The sequence below is a fragment of the Hypanus sabinus genome, chromosome 4, assembly GCF_030144855.1.
Source record: "Hypanus sabinus isolate sHypSab1 chromosome 4, sHypSab1.hap1, whole genome shotgun sequence".
Classification (NCBI taxonomy): Eukaryota; Metazoa; Chordata; class Chondrichthyes; order Myliobatiformes; family Dasyatidae; genus Hypanus; species Hypanus sabinus.
In genome coordinates, this window is record NC_082709.1 from 190,757,481 (window position 1) to 190,777,132 (window position 19,652).

Consider the following 19,652-nt stretch of genomic DNA (forward strand, 5'->3'; position numbering starts at 1 on the left):
AGAGGGATCTTGGGGTCCAAGTCCATAAGATGCTCAAAGCTGCTGCACAGGTTGACTCCGTGGTTAAGAAGACTTATGGTGTATTGGCCTTCATCAATCATGGAATTCAATTTAGGAGCCGAGAGGTAATGTTGCAGCTATATAGGACCCTGGTCAGATCCCACTTGGAGGACCGTGCTCAGTTCTGGTTGCCTCACTACAGGAAGGATGTGGAAGCCTTAGAAATGGCACAGAGGAGATTTAAAAGAATGTTGCTTGGATTAGGGAGCATGCCTTATTCCACCGAGATGTAACACTGAGCGTCATAGGAAGTCACTCCTACCTGTGGCCATCAAACTTTACAACTCCTCCTTCGGAGTATCAGACACCGAGCCAATAGGCTGGTCCTGGACTTATTTCTACTTGGCATGATTAACATTATTATTTAATTATTTATGGTTTTATATTGCTATATTTCTTCTCTATTCTTGGTTGGTGCGGCTGTAACGAAACCCAATTTCTCTCGGGATCAATAAAGTATGTCTGCCTGTCTTATGAGAATAAGTTGAATGAACTCAGCCTTTTCTACTTGGAGCGACAGAGGATGAGAGGTGACCTGATAGAGGTGTATAAGATGATGAGAGGCATTGATCGTGTGGATAGTCAGAGGCTTTTTCCCAGGGCTGAAATGGTTGCCACAAGAGGACACAGGTTCAAGGTGCTGGGGAGTAGGTACAGAGGAGATGTCAGGGGTAAGTTTTTTTACACAGAGAGTGGTGAGTGCCTGAAATGGGCTGCCGACAACGGTGGAGGAGACGGATACAATAGGGTCTTTTAAGAGACTTTTGGATAGGTACATGGAGCTTAGAAAAATAGAGGGCTGTAGGTAAGCCTAGCAATTTCTAAGGTAGGGACATGATCAGCACAACTTTGTGGGCTGAAGGGCCTGTATTGTGCTGTAGGTTTTCTGTTTCTATACCTTCCACCATCTCCAAAGGGATCCTACCACTAAACGTATCTTTACCTCCCTCCCTCACCTTTGCATTCCACAGGGATCATTACCTCTGTGATACCCTGGTTCATTTGTCCCTCCCAACTCATCTCCCACCCAGCACTTATCCCTGCAAGTGGCAAAGTATTACACCTTCCCATTCACTTCCTTCCTCATTTCCATTCAGGGCTCCAAAAAGTCCTTTCAGGAGAGGCAACACTTCACCCACGAATCTGCTGGGTCGTCTATAACGTCCAGTGTTCCTGATACAGCCTCCTCTACATTGGTGGCCAAACTTCTTCATTCCTTTTCTTTTTTTTGTAATGTATTTTTATTGAAATTCATCATCAAACAAACATTTCCATAATTCACTCTCGAATTTTCAGCATACGGCTGGTGTCTTCAACAGTAAAGACTGATGCAAATATGCAAGTTTTCCCACTGTTTCTTTATCCCTCATTACTAGCTCTGTCCGATGTTTTCCAGCAGTCCAATATCCACACTTACCTCTCTTTTACACTTTATATATCTGAAAATTTTTGGTATCCTCTTTTATATTATTGGCTAACTTACTTCTTAAAATTTTTTTTGTAATTTATTTTTTTATTGAAGTTCATCATCAAACATTTCCATAAGATATATTTCAGATATTGTATTTTAGATATTGTACATATAGCCATCATATAGCCATATATGCCACAAATCTCCACATAATATTTATCTGAGGTATATACTTATAGAAAAGAAAGGAAAGAAAGAACAATCAAAAGGAGAAAACTATGTACAAGTAGGGAGTAATCTTTTTTACAACATACTCATTGATTTTTGAGGATAAAATAAGGCCTATGAGGTGTTACGTAGTTAAACCATTTTTCCCACTATGAAACAAATTGTTCCAACTTATGATTAACAGATGCTGTTATCTTCTCCATTTTGTAAATGTCCATTGCAATTTCCATCCATGCATTTAAGGTTGGGCTCTCCTGTGATAACCATTTCCTAGTAAGAGTCTTTTTACCAGCCACCAGCAGTATATTCATTAAATATTTATCTCTTTTCAACCATTCTTGAGGTATATACCCAAAATATATGGTCTTACTTTCTAAGTGTATTTCACATTTAAAGACGTCTTGTCGAGCATTGTGTATCCCACTCTAAGAGTCTTTGATAATGGGGCATTCCCAGAAAATATGATAATAGTTTGAATTTTGATTTCCACAATTTCTCCAGCAAACAGGGTTACTATCATAATGGGATTTCTGAGAGGGTGTAATAAAATATCTTATCAAGTTTTTCCATCTGAACTCTCTCCATTTCTGTAAACTAGTATGCTTCCATTGATATCTCCATATTATTGTCCATTCTTCCTCAGATGTAATTATCCCTCCTTTCTTCTCCCATTTTGTTTTAATGCATGAAGTCGAATGTGTTTTAGGATTTGACAAACCCTTATACATGCTTGAAATGATCCTACTGCTGTACCTGATTTATATGCTTTTCTAAATAGTTCTATCAATAATGTTCTTGCCTTGGTTACATTTTTAACTGTCCTATTAACATATTTTCACATCTGTAAATAGCGATAAAAGTCTTGTTTTTCTAATGTGTTTCTCTTCAAGCATTTCAAAACTGAACAGTGGTCCTTCTTTCATTATATTGCAAAGAACTGTTATTCCTTTAGCTGTCCAGTCCTTAAATCTGGCATCCAGTTTATTTGGCGTAAAATCGGACTCATGTGCACACCATTTAAAAACTGCAATGGCTCCCTCTAGTTTATATTCTTTTATAACATTTTTCCATATTTTAAGAGTCCATTTTACTCATGGATTATCAATAGTACTTATGTACCTTTTATAGGTTGTTGTCAGTCAAAATTGCCTTTATGGGGATGTGAAGTATCCCCTCCTCAATGTTTTTCCATTGAGCATCATATGATGGGTTGCACCAACACAGCTCACAACTGTGCTGCAAAATAATAATCTCTAAGAGAAAGTATGCGCCACTCCCCCTTTTCCTTGTCTTTTTGCAAAGTTGTGAGACGAATGCTAGGCCTTTTACCTTGCCAAATATATCTTGATAACCTTTTGTTCCATTCATTGAATTGATTTTGATTAATCTCCATTGGTATGATCTGAAAGAGATATAATAGTCTGGGCAGTATAATCATTTTAATAGATTCAATCCTTGAACTGAGACTAAAAGAAGGAACTAGGTTCCATCTTGTTATATCTTCCTTAATGTTTTTATATAATAGGGTGATAATTGCATTCTGATAATTTTGTCAAATCTTTTGGCATAATGATGCCCAAATATTTGAAAGACTCTGTTTGCTATACCCAGGGATATCTAATTTCAATTTTTCTTGGTGGGCTATAGTAATATGAAAGTAATTGGATTTTATCTATGTTGATCTTGTATCCTGATAATTGACCATATTGTTCAAAGGATTGCATCAATTTAGGTAAAGAGTATGGAAGTTGCCTTAAATAGATCAAAATGTCATCCGTGTAACAGGCCAATTTATGCTCTGTCCCTTTAATAGTAATTCCCCTGATATCTTCATTTTGTCTGATGTATTGAGCTAATGGTTCCAGATATAATGTGAAGAGTAGCAGTGACCATGCACAACCCTGTCTCGTGCCCTTTTCTAGGGTAAGACTATTTGATAAATATCCATTGATTTTAATTCTAGCAGTAGAGTCGTCTATAGTGCCAGTATAGTTTTAATAATTGTGACATGGAAACTAAATCTATGTAAAACTCTGTAAAGAAAATTCCAATTAACAGAATCAAATGCCTTTTCAGTGTCCATGTTTATCACTATAGCTTCTATTTTATTTTTTTGTAAATGATCCATAATGTGAAGTATCCATTATATATTGTCTTGCGTTTGGCATTGTTGTATAAAACCTGTCTGCTCATTAAGTATCAGTATGGGTAGAAACTCTTCTAATCATTTGGCCATGATGGAGGTAAATAATCTATCATCTACATTAAGAACGGATATTGGTCTAAATGACCCACATTCCATTTTATCCTTGCCTTCTTTTGGTATAGCTGAGATTATCGCTTTTTTCCAGCTGGGTGACATTTGTGCCTTTTTTAGAGCCCAGTTCAGTGTGGGGAGTAAGACAGGAATTAACTCATTTTTAAATTCTTTGTACCACTCTGCCGCATACCCATCTGATCCTGGTGACTTGCTTAACTTAAGCCTACTAATTGCAGCTTTTAATTCAACTTCAGTTATGTCAGCAGTCATTGTTCTATTTTGTTCTTGGCTTAAAGTGGGTAACTCTGGAGAATTCAAAAGGGTGTCAATTTGGGTTATGCTTCTCCCTGGAACTTTGGAATATAGCATTTTGTAAAACACTTCAAAAGCTTCTTGATTTTCACTTAGCTTATTTTTTTTATCAATTTTATTCTTGGATCCCTAATTCTATGAATTGCAATTCCTGCAATTTTTTTTCCAGTTTCCATGCCAGTATTTTCATAGACTTAGATCCACTTTCATAATGTCTCTGTTTCAGAAACGTTAAATTTTCCCTGATATTTTGCGTAGCCAAGCTATTAATTTCATTCCTAATTTTTAAAATTTCCTTGAATGTATCCTGTGGCAAATTTAATTTGTGTTTTTTTTCTAGTTCCTTCAGCCTATTTTGTAATTCCTCTAATGTTTTATTCCTTATTTTTTTTCTTATATGAAGATATATGACAAAAGTAAGTAAGTATGGCAAGTAAGGTGAAAATAAATCCAAAGGGTTTCTACAGTTATATTAATAGCAAAAGGATAGTGAGGGATAAAATTGGTCCCTTAGGGAATCAGAGTGGATAGCTATGTGTGGAGCCAAAAGAGATGGGGGAGATTTTGAACAATTTCTTTTCTTCGGTATTCACTAAGGAGAAGGATATTGAATTATGTAAGGTAAGAGAGACAAGTAGGGAAGTTATGGAAACTATGACAATAAAAGAGGAGGAAGTACTGGAGCTTTTAAGGAAGATAAAAGTGGATAAATCTCCAGGTCCTGACAGGATATTCCCCCGGACCTTGAGGGAGGATAGTGTAGAAATAGCAGGTGCTCTGACAGAAATATTTCAAATGTCATTAGAAACAGGGATGGTGCTGGAGGATTGGCATATTGTTCATGAGGTTCCATTGTTTAAAAAGGGTTCTAAGAGTAAACCTAGCAATTATAGGCCTGACAGTTTGACGTCAGTGGTGGGTAAATTAATGGAAAGTATTCTTAGAGATGGTATATATAATTATCTGGATAGACAGGGTCTGATTAGGAACAGTCAACATGGATTTGTGCGAGGAAGGTCATGTTTGACAAATCTTATTGAATTTTTTGAAGAGGTTACAAGGAAAATTGATGAAGGTAAAGCAATGGATGTTGTCTATATGGACTTCAGTAAGGCCTTTGACAAGGTTCTGCACAGAAGGTTAGTTAGGAAGGTTCAATTGTTAGGTATTAATATTGAAATAGTAAAATAGATTCAACAGTGGCTGGATGAGAGATGCCAGAGAGTAGTGGTGGATAACTGTCAGGTTGGAGGCTTGTGACTAGTGGTGTGCCTCAGGGATCTGTACTGGGTCCAATGTTGTTTGTCATATGCATTAATGATGGATGATGGGATGGTAAATTGGATTAGTAAGTATGCAGATGATACTCAGTTAGGTGGCGTTGTGGTTAATGAAATAGGTTTTCAAAGCTTGCAGAGAGATTTAGGCCAGTTAGAAGAGTGGGCTGAATGATGGCAGATGGAGTTCAATGCTGAGAAGTTTGGAGTGCTACGTTTTGATAGAAATAATCCAAATAGGACATACATGATAAATGGCAGGGTGTTGAAGAATGCGGTAGAACAGAATGAACTAGGAATAATGGTGCATAGTTCCCTGAAGGTGGAATCTCATGTGGATAGGGTGGTGAAAAAAGCTTTTGGTATGTTGGCCTTTATAAATCAGGGCATTGAGTATAGAAGTTGGATGTAAGGTTAAAATTGTACAAGGCATTGGTAAGGCCGAATTTGGAGTATTGTGTACAGTTCTGGTCACCGAATTATAGGAATGATGTCAACAAAATAGAGAGAGTACAGAGAAGATATACTGGAATGTTACCTGGGTTTCAGCACTTGTTACAGGGAAAGGTTGAACAAGTTAGGTCTTTATACTTTGGAGCGTAGAAGGTTGAAGGGGGACTTGATAGAGGTATTTAAAATTATGAGGGGGATAGACAAAGTTGATGTGGATAGGCTTTTTCCATTGAGAGTAGGGGAGATTCAAACAAGAGGACATGAGTTGAAAGTTAGGGGGCAAAAGTTTAAGGGTAACACAAGGAGGAATTTACTCAGAGAGTGGTAGTTGTGTAGAACAAGCTTCCAGTAGAAGTGGTAGAGGCAGGTTTGGTATTGTCATTTAAAGTAAAATTGGATAGGTATATGGACAGGAAAGGAATGGAGGGTTATGGGCTGAGTGCGGGTCAGTGGGACTAGGTGAGAGTAAGCATTCGGCATGGACTAGAAGGGCCGAGATGGCCTGTTTCTGTGCTGTATTTGTTATATGGTTATATTGCTATAATTTTCCCCCTTAAAAGAGCCTTCAGAGTATCCCATAGAATGGGAGGTGAAATCTCTCCATGATCATTGAATTCTAATTTTTTAATTTGTTCCTTAAAGTAGGGATCATTGAGTAGACTTGAATTTAGTTTCCAAATAGTATTCTTTGGTTGTAGGTTAAAATCAACAGATAAATATACAGGTGCATGTTCACTTACATCTATTGTCCCAATTCCACAGCTGTTTATTTTGTCTTTGTCTTTTCCAAATGTTATGAAATAGTCTAGTCTTGTATATACAGAATGGGGGGCAGAAGAATGAGTGTAATCTCTTCTGTTGGGGAAAAGGTCCCTCCATATATCAATTAGACCAACATCCTCAAAAAGTGTATTAACTTTCTTATGTAAGGATTTTGTTTCATAGGTTTTTCTATTGGAAGTGTCTAACTTTTGTTGTAATTGTAAATTTAAGTCTCCCCCAAATATCAGGAGACCTTTTGTTTCCGTTACCATAATATTAGTAATTTTCTGAAAGAAACTAATATCACTTCATGGGGTGTGTATATATTCAATAGAGTAACTGAATTTCCATCTAGATTCCCCCTTACCAAAATATATCTGCCCTCCTTATCTCCCATTTCAAATACTTGTTCAAAATTTAGCTTGTTTGAGATAAGAATAGCAACTCCTCTTCTATGTCCTGATTTATATGAGGAGAAAAACAAATTAGTGAAGCCCATCCTCTTTAGTTTTCCATGCTCATTATCACTTAGTAAGTTTCCTGTAAATATACTACATGGGCTACATGTTTGATTGGATTTAACAGCCCATTGAAATTAAAAGAAATGAATTTTACTTCATCCTTGCCAATGTGTATTTATCAGTCAATACATCATTGAAATTAGCAGAATAAAACTTAATTGATCTACTCCCTGAACAAATAAGAACCAAAAAATGCAAATAATAATAAAAAAGGCAACAAATGTGATTCCAAGGCTGAGGTCTCTAGAAGATGATCCTGGGTTGAGCTATAGGAATTGTCCAGTTGTGGAAGATAACCCTTTTCCCTGTGAATTTAGGGCCCCCATTGCAGTACCCATAGAAGTAAGTGAACAAATCTATTTCCATTACACAGAAAAGATTTCCCTGTGTATTCCTCCCATATATATATATTCTCATTTAGGTGGGGAAAAAGGAGTGAATGAATGAATAAAAAAGAATAATTATGTAATATAAAATCCACATTATAATAAGTATTTCTCGAGATAGGTATAGCACCGTCTATTTTTTCTTCCATTTAGCTTATCAACATTTTTAAAGTTAGCCAGACCTTATGGCTCTTCTGGAGGGGGTGAGGGCTGTCTTCGGAAAATTCAGTCTCTTCCTGATATATTTCTCTCGCCCTCCTTCTATCGCCTGCTTTCTCGATTCTCTCACTATTTCCCCAAGCAGAGTGGGATAACTGCTGAGCCAAGCTTTCCCTCGGTTTGATCACGTTGACAGGCAACCCTCTGGTCTTGATGTCTGTAGTTGCCTTTTCCACTGTCTGATATAGTTGCATACCATCTTCATAAAACACTCGGAGTTTAGCAGGGGATGGAGTTTGGAATCTAATCTTTCCTTACTTTAATATTCGCTTTACTTCAGGGTATTCTTTATGTTTCTGCAGGACCACCGGGGGATAATCTTGATTGAAATATATTACTTTCCCATCCAAAAACACCCTCTTCTTTCCCCAAGCCCTTTGTAGAATCTCCAGCTTGGTATTGTATCAAAGGAATCTAATTACTATAGAGTGTGGCTTATCTTCCCTGTCTCCAGTAAGCTGTGGGGCGAGCACATGATGTGCCCTCTCAATTTCAAGCTCTGTAGTTGAAGGAATCTCCAATGCATCCCGCAGCAACTTTCCTACAAACTCCATCATAGACAAACCCTCCGCTCCTTCGGGAACTTTGTATATCTTGATATTTTCTGCCGTGATCTTCCCTCCTGGTCAAGCAGTTTACTTACTTGTTGATTTAATATTTTTATTGTCTTACTTAGTATCTGTTCCATGTTTTGCATGCAATCTTCCACCTTCTCAATTTGTGTCTCTGCCACCGCTATTTTTTGATTGACGTTGGCGAGCTCTGACTTGTTATCATTTAGTTGCTGTTTTATGTCTTTTTGGAACTCCTGTATCTCTTCCAGAATTTTTATCATATTTGCCGCTTCACCTGAATGAGGCCCATCTTCAGCCTCGCTACCATGCATTTGGGTAGGAGAGCCACTTGCTGCACCCCTCTCGTCCACAGGCTCCACAGTGATGTTTTTTTATCTCCATTCTTTTTCCCCATTCTTGCCCCCCTTATCAATTCAGATATTTTCGAAAGATCTTATATTTGATGGATTAATGGGGCAAAATATGGGTTTTTCTGGAGGAGCTATTGACTTAAGCTGCCGTTCTGGATGATGACATCACTGGAACCCCCAAAATTTGTAATTCCAATTCCCATTCCTATTCCTACATATCTGGTCTATAGTCTCCTTTTGTGCCATGATGAGACTACCCACAGGGTGTAGGAGCAACACCTTATATTCTGTCTGGGTAGCCTGATGAAATGAATATTGATTTCTCCTTCCAGTAAAAAAATTCCCTCCCCTTCCCCTCTTCTTCTAATCCCCACTTTGGCTTTTTACCTCTTCTCAGCTGCCTCCCACTTCCCCCCGGGCCCTCTCTTTTCCTTTCTCTGATGGTCCACTCTCCTTCCGTATTAGGTTCCTCCTTCTCCAGCCATTTACCTTTTCCACCTTCTTGGCTTCATCTATCACTTTCTTGCAAGCCTCCTTCTGCTCCCCCCACCCAGCTTTTTATTCTTGTGTCTTCCCCCTTAAATTTTAGTCCTGAAGAAGGATTTCGACCCCAAATGTCAACTGTTCACTAATTTCCATAGTTGCTGTCTGACCTGCTGAGTTCATCCAGCATTTTGTGAGAGTTGCTTTAGATTTCCAGCATCTGCAGACTTTCTCGTGTCTTATACATTCTTATCCAATCCATTGATATTGTGGACAAACAACAATGGGTACAGCACAATGTTGGAAGTCATCTTCCATAACATCCCATACATCCAATGCAATGCCAGAGTGCATTGTAGGTAAATGTAAAGTTATTCATTTTGGTAAAATGTACAGAATAGATGGCAGAAACACAAACAACAGAAACACTCAAAAACTTCCATAGTTGTACGGCGGAGACCATTCTGACAGGCTGCATCATTGTCTGGAATGGCGGTGTGGGGGGGGCATGGTGGAATGGTGCTACTGCACAGCACTGAAAGAACATAAGACCATAAGACAAAGGAGCAGAAGTCGGCCATTCAGCCCAACAAGTCTCCTCCGCCATTTTATCATGAGCTGAACCATTCTCCCCGCCTTCTCACCATAACCTTTGATGCCCTGGCTACTCAGATACCTATAAATCTCTGCCTTAAATACACCCAATGACTTGGCCTCCACTGCCACCTGTGGCAACAAATTCTACAGATTCACCACCCTCTGGCTAAGAAAATTTCTTTGCATCTCTGTTCTGAATGGGCTCACTTCAATCCTTATGTCATGCCCTCTTGTACTAGACTCCCCCACCATGGGAAACAACTTTGCCACATCCACTCTGTCCATGCCTTTTAACATTTGAAATGTTTCTATGAGATCCCCCCTCATTCTTCTAAACTCCAAGTAGTACAGTCCAAGAGCAGTTAAACGTTCCTCATATGTTAACCCGCTCATTCCCGGAATCATTCTAATGAATCTCTGAACCCTCTCCAATGTCAGCACATCCTTCCTTAAATAAGGAGCCCAAAACTGCACACAGTACTCCAAGTGAAGTCTTACCAGTGCCTTATAGAACCTCAACATCACATCCCTGCTCTTATATTCTATTCCTCTAGAAATGAATGCCAACATTGCATTCGCCTTCTTCACCACCGACTCAACCTCGAGGTTAACCTTAAGGGTATCCTGCATGAGGACTCTCAAGTCCAGTTGCATCTCATGTTGAGGCACTTTGAATTCTCTCCCCATTTAAATAATAGTCCGCCCATTTATTTCTACTACCAAAGTGCATGACCATACACTTTCCAGCATTGTATTTCATTTGCTACTTCTTTGCCCACTCTCCCAATCTATCCAAGTCTCTCTGCAGACTCTCGGTTTCCTCAGCACTACCGGCTCCTCCACCTATCTTTGTATCATCAGCAAACTTAGCCACAAAGCCATCAATTCCATAATCCAAATCGTTGATATACAACGTAAAAAGAAGTGGCCCCAATACGGACCCCTGTGGAACACCACTGGTAACCGGCAGCCAACCAGAATGGGATCCTTTTATTGCCACTCTCTGTTTTCTGCCAATCAACCAACACTCTATCCACGTATGTAACTTTCCCGTAATTCCATGGGATCTTATCTTGTTTAGCAGCCTCATGTGCGGCACCTTGTCAAAGGCCTTCTGAAAATCCAAATACACAACATCCACTGCATCTCCCTTGTCTAGCCTACTTGTAATTTCCTCAAAAAATTGCACTAGGTTTGTCAGGCAGGATTTTCCTTTAAGGAAACCAAGCTGAGATTGGCCTATCTTGTCATATATATATTGTAAACAACTGGGGTCCCAGCACTGAGCCTTGTGGTACCCGACTAGTCACCACCTGCCAATCTGAAAAGGTCCCGTTTATTCCTACTCCTTGATTCCTGTTTGCCAACCAATTCTCTATCCACATCAATACCATACCCCCAATACTATGTGCTTTAAGTTTGCACATTAATCTCCTGTGTGGGACCATGTCAAAAGCCTTTTGGAAATCCAAATATGCCACATCCACTGGTTCTCCCCTATCCACTCTACTAGTTACATCCTCAAAAAATTCTATAAGATTCGTCAGACATGATTTTCCTTTCACAAATCCATGCTGACTTTGTTCGATGATTTCACCGTTTTCCAAATGTGCTGTTATCTCATCTTTGATAACCGACTCTAGCATTTTCCCCACCACTGATGTCAGGCTAACTGGTCTATAATTCCCTGGTTTCTCTCTCCCTCATTTTTTAAAAAGTGGGGTTACATTAGCCACCCTCCAATCCTCAGGAACTAATCCAGAAACTAAGGAGTTTTGAAAAATTATCACTAATGCATCCACTATTTCTTGGGCTACTTCCTTAAGCACTCTGGGATGCAGACCATCTGTCCCTGGGGATTTATCTGCCTTTAATCCCTTCAATTTACCTAACACCACTTCCCTACTAACATGTATTTCCCGCAGTTCCTCCATCTCACTAGAACCTCGGTCCCCTACTATTTCCGGAAGGTTATTTATGTCCTCCTTAGTGAAGACAAAACCAAAGTAGTTATTCAATTGGTCTGCCATGTCCTTGTTCCCCATGATCAATTTACCTGTTTCTGACTGTAAGGGACCTACATTTGTCTTAACCAATCTTTAGCTACATCTCAGTGATAGCCACAACATCATACCTGCCAATCTGTAGCTGTATGATAAGATCATCCACCTTATTCCTCATGCTGCGTGCATTTAAGTGTAACACCTTAAGTCCAGTATTTGGTACTTTTTGCTTTGATTGCACTGCAACTCTATTGCACAATGCAATCATCCCAATGGCTACAAATTTGCCCCATCTCCTGCCTGTCCTTCCTGACATCTTTACTGCTTATTACCTTAGATTTATTTCTGTTTTCCCCCTCCTTCACTCTATCATTCCAGTTCCCATCCCCCTGCCAAATTAGTTTAAACCCTCCCTAACAGCTCTACTAAACCTTCCCACCTGGATATTGGTCCCCTTCAGGTTCAGGTGTAACCCGTTCTTTTTGAACAGGTCATACTTCCCCCAGAAGAGAACCCAATGATCCAAGAATCTGAAGCCCTGCCTCCTGCACCAATCTCTCAGCCACGCATTCATCTGCCTGATCCCACTATTCTTGCCCTCGCTAGCAAGAGGCACAGGTAGCCATCCTGAGATTACTACCTTGGAGGTCCTGCTTCTCAACTTCCTTCCTAACTCCTGGAAATCCCTCTTCAGGACCTCCTCCCTTTTCCTATCTACGTCATTGGTACCAACATGTACCAAGACAGCTGGCTGCTCGCCCTCTCCCTTCAGAATATTCTGGACCCCGATCCAAGACATCCCGTAGCCTGGCACCTGGGAGGCAACACACCATCTCTATCAGGCTCACAGAATCTCCTGTCTGTTCCCCTGACTATAGAATCCCCTATGACTACCATATTCCTCATCATCTTCTCTCCCTCCTGCACCACAGAACCAGGCTCAGTGCCAGAGACCTGATCACCGTGGTCGTCCTCTGTCAGGTCATCCCCTCAACAGCATCCAAAATGAGATACATTGCTAAGGGGAGCAGCCACAGGGGTGCTCTCCACTATCTGGGCATTTCCCTTCCCTCTCCTGACAGTCACACAGTTTTCTGACCCCTGTAGCCTAGGGATGACCACCTCCCTGTAGCACCTGTCTATCAAAGAAGCTACAGAGTGTTGTAAATTCAGTTGGCTCCATCTTGGGTACTAGCCTACAAAGTACCCAGGACATCTTTAGGGAGCGGTGTCTCAGACAGGCAGTGTCCATTATTAACGGCCTCCAGCACCCAGGGCATGCCCTTTTCTCACTGTTACCATCAGATAGGAGGTACAGAAACTTAAAAGCACACGTTCAGCAATTCAGGAACAGCATCTTCCCTTCTGCCATCCGATTCCTAAATTGACATTGAATCCATGAAAACTACCTCACTTTTTTAATATATTATTTTTGTTTTTGCACAATTTTTATTCTATTCAATATACACTTATTGTAATTGATTTACTTACTTATTATTATTATTTTATTCTATATTGTGTATTGCATTGAACTGCTGCTGCTAAGTTAACGTATTTTAAGATACCTGCTAGTGGTAATAAAGCTGATTCTGATTCTGAGAACACTGTTATGCCTAGGGTATCTGTATATCAATTATATATAAAACACAGTCAGTGTGCAGGTACGACATAAATGAATGTAAAAGAAATGTTAGAATTTATTGCAAAAAGGAATAGTATATAAAAATAGAGTGGGGAGAAATTTCTTTACTCAAGACACTGAGAACCGTTGTAATTCTCCATCCTGTTGTACTGTAAATCATTGAATGTACTCTGCCAGCAGAGATAGAAGAGTCAAAAGGGAAGATGTATAGTTGATAAGTGTTTCCTATAGGAAATGGAGACCTTCACTACCTTCACTTTTGTCCTGTTCCCAAGGATGGATTTATGAAATGGCCGTTATTTGTCAAACAGATTTAGTCTAATTGTTCCAAGTGTTTTGCAGGAGTGCGGCGATTTCTCTGCTGGATTCAGACAATGCCATCATCTCCATTGATCCCACTATGCCTTCAAACACAGAAAGGTATTCACTGCTCTAACTCCACCTCCTTATTACAAAAGAGATTGGTTGTGCTTGAATTCTTGCAGGCAGGTTTACTAGAGTTATTGGAAGTGGCTTAAACTAATATGGCAGACAGAGCAAAGAGCTAAATTGTACTACTGAGGCAAAATTCAAAAGTGTTAAGAATGGAGGACTGAAGCTACTGTATTTAAATGCGCATAAAATTCAGAATAAGGTGAACAAACTCGTAGCACAATTACAGACAGACAGACAGACATACTTTATTGATCCCGAGGGAAACTGGGTTTCGTTACAGTCGCACCAACCAAGAATAGTGTAGAAATATAGCAATATAAAACCATAAATAATTAAATAATAATAAGTACGTTATTCCAAGTGGAAATAAGTCCAGGACCAGCCTATTGGCTCAGGATGTCTGACACTCCAAGAGAGGAGTTGTAAAGTTTGATGGCCACGAGCAGGAATGACTTCCTATGACGCTCAGTGTTGCATCTTGGTGGAATGTGTTTCTGGCTGAATGTACTCCTGTGCCTAACCAGTACATTATGGAGTGGATGGGAGACATTGTCCAAGGTGGCATGCAACTTGGACAGCATCCTCTTTTCAGACACCACCGTCAGAGAGTCCAGTTCCACACCCACAACATCACTGGTTTTACAAATGAGTTTGTTGATTCTGTTGGTGTCTGCTACCCTCAGCCTGTTGCCCCAGCACACAACAGCAAACATGATAGCACTGGCCATCACAGCCTCCTAGAACATCCTCAGCATTGTCTGGCAGATGTTAAAGGACCTCAGTCTCCTCAGGAAATAGAGACGGCTCTGACCCTTCTTGTAAACAGCCTCAGTGTTCTTTGACCAGTCCAGTTTATTGTCAATTCGTATCCCCAGGTATTTGTAATCCTCCACCATGTCCACACTGACCCCTTGGATGGAAACAGGGGTCACCGGTGCCTTAGCCCTCCTCAGGTCCACCACCGGCTCCTTAGTCTTTTTCACATTAAGCTGCAGATGATTCTGCTCACACCATGTGACAATGTTTCCCACCATAGTCCTATACCCCGCCTCATCTCCCTTGCTGATTCATCCAACTATGGCAGAGTCATCAGAAAACTTCTGAAGATGGCAAGACTCTATACAGTAGTTGAAGTCCGAGGTGTAGATGGTGAAGAGAAAGGGAGACAGGACAGTCCCCTGTGGAGCCCCAGTGCTGCTGACCATTCTGTCTGACACACAGTGTTGCAAACACACGTACTGTGGTCTGCCAGTCAGGTAATCAATAATCCATGACACCAGGGAAGCATCCACCCTCATCACTGTCAGCTTCTCACCCAGAATTAAAGATTGGTCGGTATGACATTCTGGGCATCACTGAATTGTGGCTGAAAGAAGGCCATTGTTGGGAGCTTAACATTAAAGGATATACTTTGTATATAAAGGACTGGCAGGAGGGCATAGGCAGTGGTGTGGCTCTGTTGGTAAGAGATGGAATTACATCTTTAGAAAGAGGTGACATAGGGTCAGAGAAAGTTGAATCTTTGTGGGTGAAGTTAAGAAACTACAAGGGTGAAAAAACCATTGTGGAAATCATATATAGACTTCCAAATAGTAGTCAAGATGTAGGGTTGAGATTAAAAGGGGACTGGAAGAGGCATGTAATAAGGGTAATGGCACAGTTGTAATGGAGGACTTCAATATAACCATATAACCAATATGCAGGTTGGTGTCAGATCACAAGAGGGAATTTTGTTGAATGCCTATGAGATGGCTTTTTAGAGCAGCTTCTACTTGAGCCTACTCAGGGAAAGGCTATCTTAGATTGGGTGTTGTGTAATAAATCTGATCTCATTTAAATTAAAGGAACATTTAGGAGACAGTGATCATAATATGAGTGAATTTATACTGCAGTTTGAGAGGGAGAAGCACAAGTCACATGTATCTGTATCACAATGGAATAAAGGGAATTACAGAGCAATGAAAGAGGAACTTGCCCAGGTGGATTGGAAGAGGATACTAGTGGGGATGATGACAGAGCAGAGATGGCTGAAGTTTCTGGGAATAGTTCACAGGCACAGGATAGATATGTCCCACAGAAGAAATTGTTTTAAAATGGCACAGGTAGACAAGGGAAGTTAAGGACTGCATAAAAGCCAAGGAAAGAGCATATAAGGTAGCAAAAGTGAATGGGAAGTTGGTTGATTGGGAAGCTTTTAAAATACAACAAAAGACAACTTGAAAAGCTTTACGAAGGGAAAAGATGAAATATGATGGCAAACTAGCCAATAATATAAAGCAGGATACCAAAAGTTTATTTTTCGGTGTTATAAAGAGTAAAAGGGTGGTGAGAGTTGATATTGGACCACTGGAAGATGATGCTGGTGAGGTAGTAATGGGGGACAAAGAAATGCCAGATGAACTTAATGGGTAACACGAGTGAATCTGCAGATGCTGGAAATAAATAAAAAACACAAAATGCTGGCAGAACTCAGCATTTTGTGTTTTTTATTTGAATTTAGTGGGTACTTTGCATCAGTTTTCACTGTGAAAGACACTAGCATTGTGCCAGAGGTCCATGAGTGTCAGGGAGCAGGACTGAGTGCCATTGCTGTTACAAAGGAAAAAATGTTAAGGCAAACTCAAAGGCCTTAAGGTGGATAATTCACCTGGACCAGAAGAACTATATGCCAGAGCCCTGAGAGAGGTTGCTGAAGAAGTAACAGTTGCATTGGTCATGATCCTTCAAGAATCATTTGATTCTGGCATGATCCCAGAGGACTGAAAGATTGCAAAAGTCACACCACTTTTAAGTAGGGAGGAGGGCAAAAGAAAGGAAATTATAGGCCAGATGGCCTAATCTTCGTGGTTAGGGAAAGTGTTGAAGTCTATTATTAAGGATGAGGTTTGGGGTACTTGGAGACTGATGATAAAATAAGTCAAAGTCAGCATGGTTTCTGTGAAGGGAAATCTTGCCTGACAAATCTGTTAGAGTTCTTTGAGGAAGTAAGAAGCAGGGTGGACAAAGGAGATGCAATGGATGTCATTTACTTGAATTTTCAGGGGTCATTTGATAAGGTGCCACACATGAGGGTGCTTAACAAGATAAACTCATATGGTATTACAACGGCAAACATGAGGAAATCTGCAGATGCTGGAAATTCAAACAACAACACACACAAAATGCTGGTGGAACACAGCAGGCCAGGCAGCATCGATAGCGAGAAGTGCTGTCCGAGATCCTTCGTCAGGACTAACGGAAAGGAAAGATAGTAAGAGATTTGAAAGTAGTGGGGGGAGGGGGAAATGCAAAATGATAGGAGAAGACCAGAGGGGGTGGGATGAAGCTAAGAGCTGGAAAGGTGATTGACGAAAGTGATACAGAGCTGGAGAAGGGAAAGGATCATGGGACGGGAGGCCTCAGGAGAAAGAAAGGAGGTGGGGGGAGCACCAGAGGGAGAACAGGCAAACAACTAAATATGTCAGGGATGGGGTAAGAAGGGGAGGAGGGGCATTAATGGAAGTTAGAGAAGTCAATGTTCATGCCATCAGGTTGGAGGCTACCCAGCCGGTATATAAGGTGTTGTTCCTCCAACCTGAGTTTGGATTCATTTTGACAATAGAGGAGACCATGGATAGACATATCAGAATGGGAATGGAAAGTGGAACTAAAATGTGTGGCCACTGGGAGATACTGCTTTTCTTGGCGGACCGAGCGTAGGTGTTCAGCGAAACGGTCTCCCAGTCTGTGTTGGGTCTCACCAATATATAAAAGGCCATGCCGGGAGCACCGGACGACTCACAGCTGACTCACCACATCACACCAGCCGACTCACAGGTGAAGTGTTGCCTCACCTAGAAGGACTGTCTGGGGCACTGAATGGTGGTGAGGGAGGAAGTGTAAGGGCAGGTGTAGAACTTGTTCTGTTTACAAGGGTAAGTGCCAGGAGGGAGATCGGTGGGAAGGGATAGGAGGGGATGAGTGGACGAGGGAGTCACGTAGGGAGCGATCCCTGCGAAAAGCAAAAGGGGGGGAGTGAAAAATGTGTTTGGTAGTGGGATCGCGTTGGAAGTGGCGGAAGTTACGGAGAATTATACGTTGGACCTGGAGGCTGGTGGGGTGGTAGGTAAGGACAAGGGGAGCCCTATCCCAAGTGGGGTGGCGGGTGAATGGGGTGAGGGCAGATGTGTGGGAAATGGGAGGGATGCATTTGAGAGCAGAGTTGATGGTGTACGAAGGGAAGCCCCTTTGTTTAAAAAAGGAAGACATCTCCTTCGTCCTGGAATGAAAAGCGTCATCCAACGTATAATTCTCTGTAACTTTCGCCACCTCCAACGGGATCCCACTACCAAACACATTTTTCCCTTACCCCCCTTTCTGCTTTTCGCAGGGATTGCTCCCTACGTGACTCCCTTGTTCACTCGTCCCCCCCATCCCTTCACACCGATCTCCCACCTGGCACTTATCCTTGTAAACGGAACAAGTGCTACACCTGCCCTTACACTTCCTCCCTCACCACCATTCAGGGCCCCAGACAGTCCTTCCAAGTGAGGCGACACTTCACTTGTGAGGCGGCTGGTGTGGTATACTGCGTCCGGTGCTCCTGGCGTGGCCTTTTATATATTGGTGAGACCCAACGCAGACTGGGAGAACATTTCGCTGAACACCTTCGCTCGGTCCACCAGAAAAAGCAGGATCTCGCAATGGCCACACATTTTAATTCCATGTCCCATTCCCATTCTGATATGTCTATCCATGGCCTCCTCTATTGTCAAAATGAATCCAAACTCAGGTTGGAGGAACAACACCTTATATACCGGCTGGGTAGTCTCCAACCTGATGGCATGAACATTGACTTCTCTAACTTCCGTTAATGCCCCTCCTCCCCTTCTTACCCCATCCCTGACATATTTAGTTGTTTGCCTGTTCTCCATCTCCCTCTGGTGCTCCCCCCACCTCCTTTCTTTCTCCTGAGGCCTCCCGTCCCATGATCCTTTCCCTTCTCCATCTCTGTATCACTTTCGTCAATCACCTTTCCAGCTCTTAGCTTCATCCCACCCCCCTGGTCTTCTCCTATCATTTCGCATTTCCCCCTCCCCCCACTACTTTCAAATCTCTTACTATCTTTCCTTTCGGTTAGTCCTGATGAAGGATCTCGGCCCGAAACATCGACAGCGCTTCTCCCTATCGATGCTGCCTGGCCTGCTGTGTTCCACCAGCATTTTGTGTGTGTTGTTGTTTGGTATTACAAGAGATGTTGACGTGGATAGAGGAATGGCTGACAGGCAGGAGGGAGCAAGAGGGAATAAAGGGGGCCTTTTCTGATTGGCTGCTGGTCACTTGTGGTGTTCCTCGGGGGTCAATATTGGGACCACTACCTTGCACATTGTTTGTCAATGATTTATGTAATGGAATTGATGGCTTTGTGGCAAGGTTTGCAGATGATATGAAGATAGGTGGAGGTGGAGGTAGTGCTGAGGAAGCAATGTGATTGCAGCAGGTCTTAAACAAATTGGAATAATGGGCAAAAAAGTGTCCGATGGAATACAGTGTTGGAAAATGTATAATAATGCATTTTGGTAAAAGGAATAATAGTGCAGACTATTATCTAAATGAGAAGAATGTTCAAACATTTGAGGTAAAGAGGGACTTCGGAGTCCTTGTGCAAGACACCCAGAATGATAATTCACAGGTTGAGT

At 41.3% G+C, this 19,652-nt stretch overlaps 1 protein-coding gene across 2 annotated transcripts in view; it reads left to right on the plus strand.

Annotated features, from left to right (window-relative positions):
• pde9aa (phosphodiesterase 9aa) overlaps positions 1-19,652 on the plus strand; it is a 207,900-nt gene that overhangs the window by 88,482 nt on the left and 99,766 nt on the right. Inside the window, exon 3 of one of the 2 annotated variants that reach the window (XM_059966237.1) lies at positions 13,882-13,959. The exons of the other annotated variant lie outside the window; for it this stretch is intronic. Coding sequence (XP_059822220.1) covers positions 13,882-13,959 — 78 coding nt within the window. The remainder of the gene's footprint in view (positions 1-13,881; positions 13,960-19,652) is intronic. 2 annotated transcript variants of the gene reach the window in all.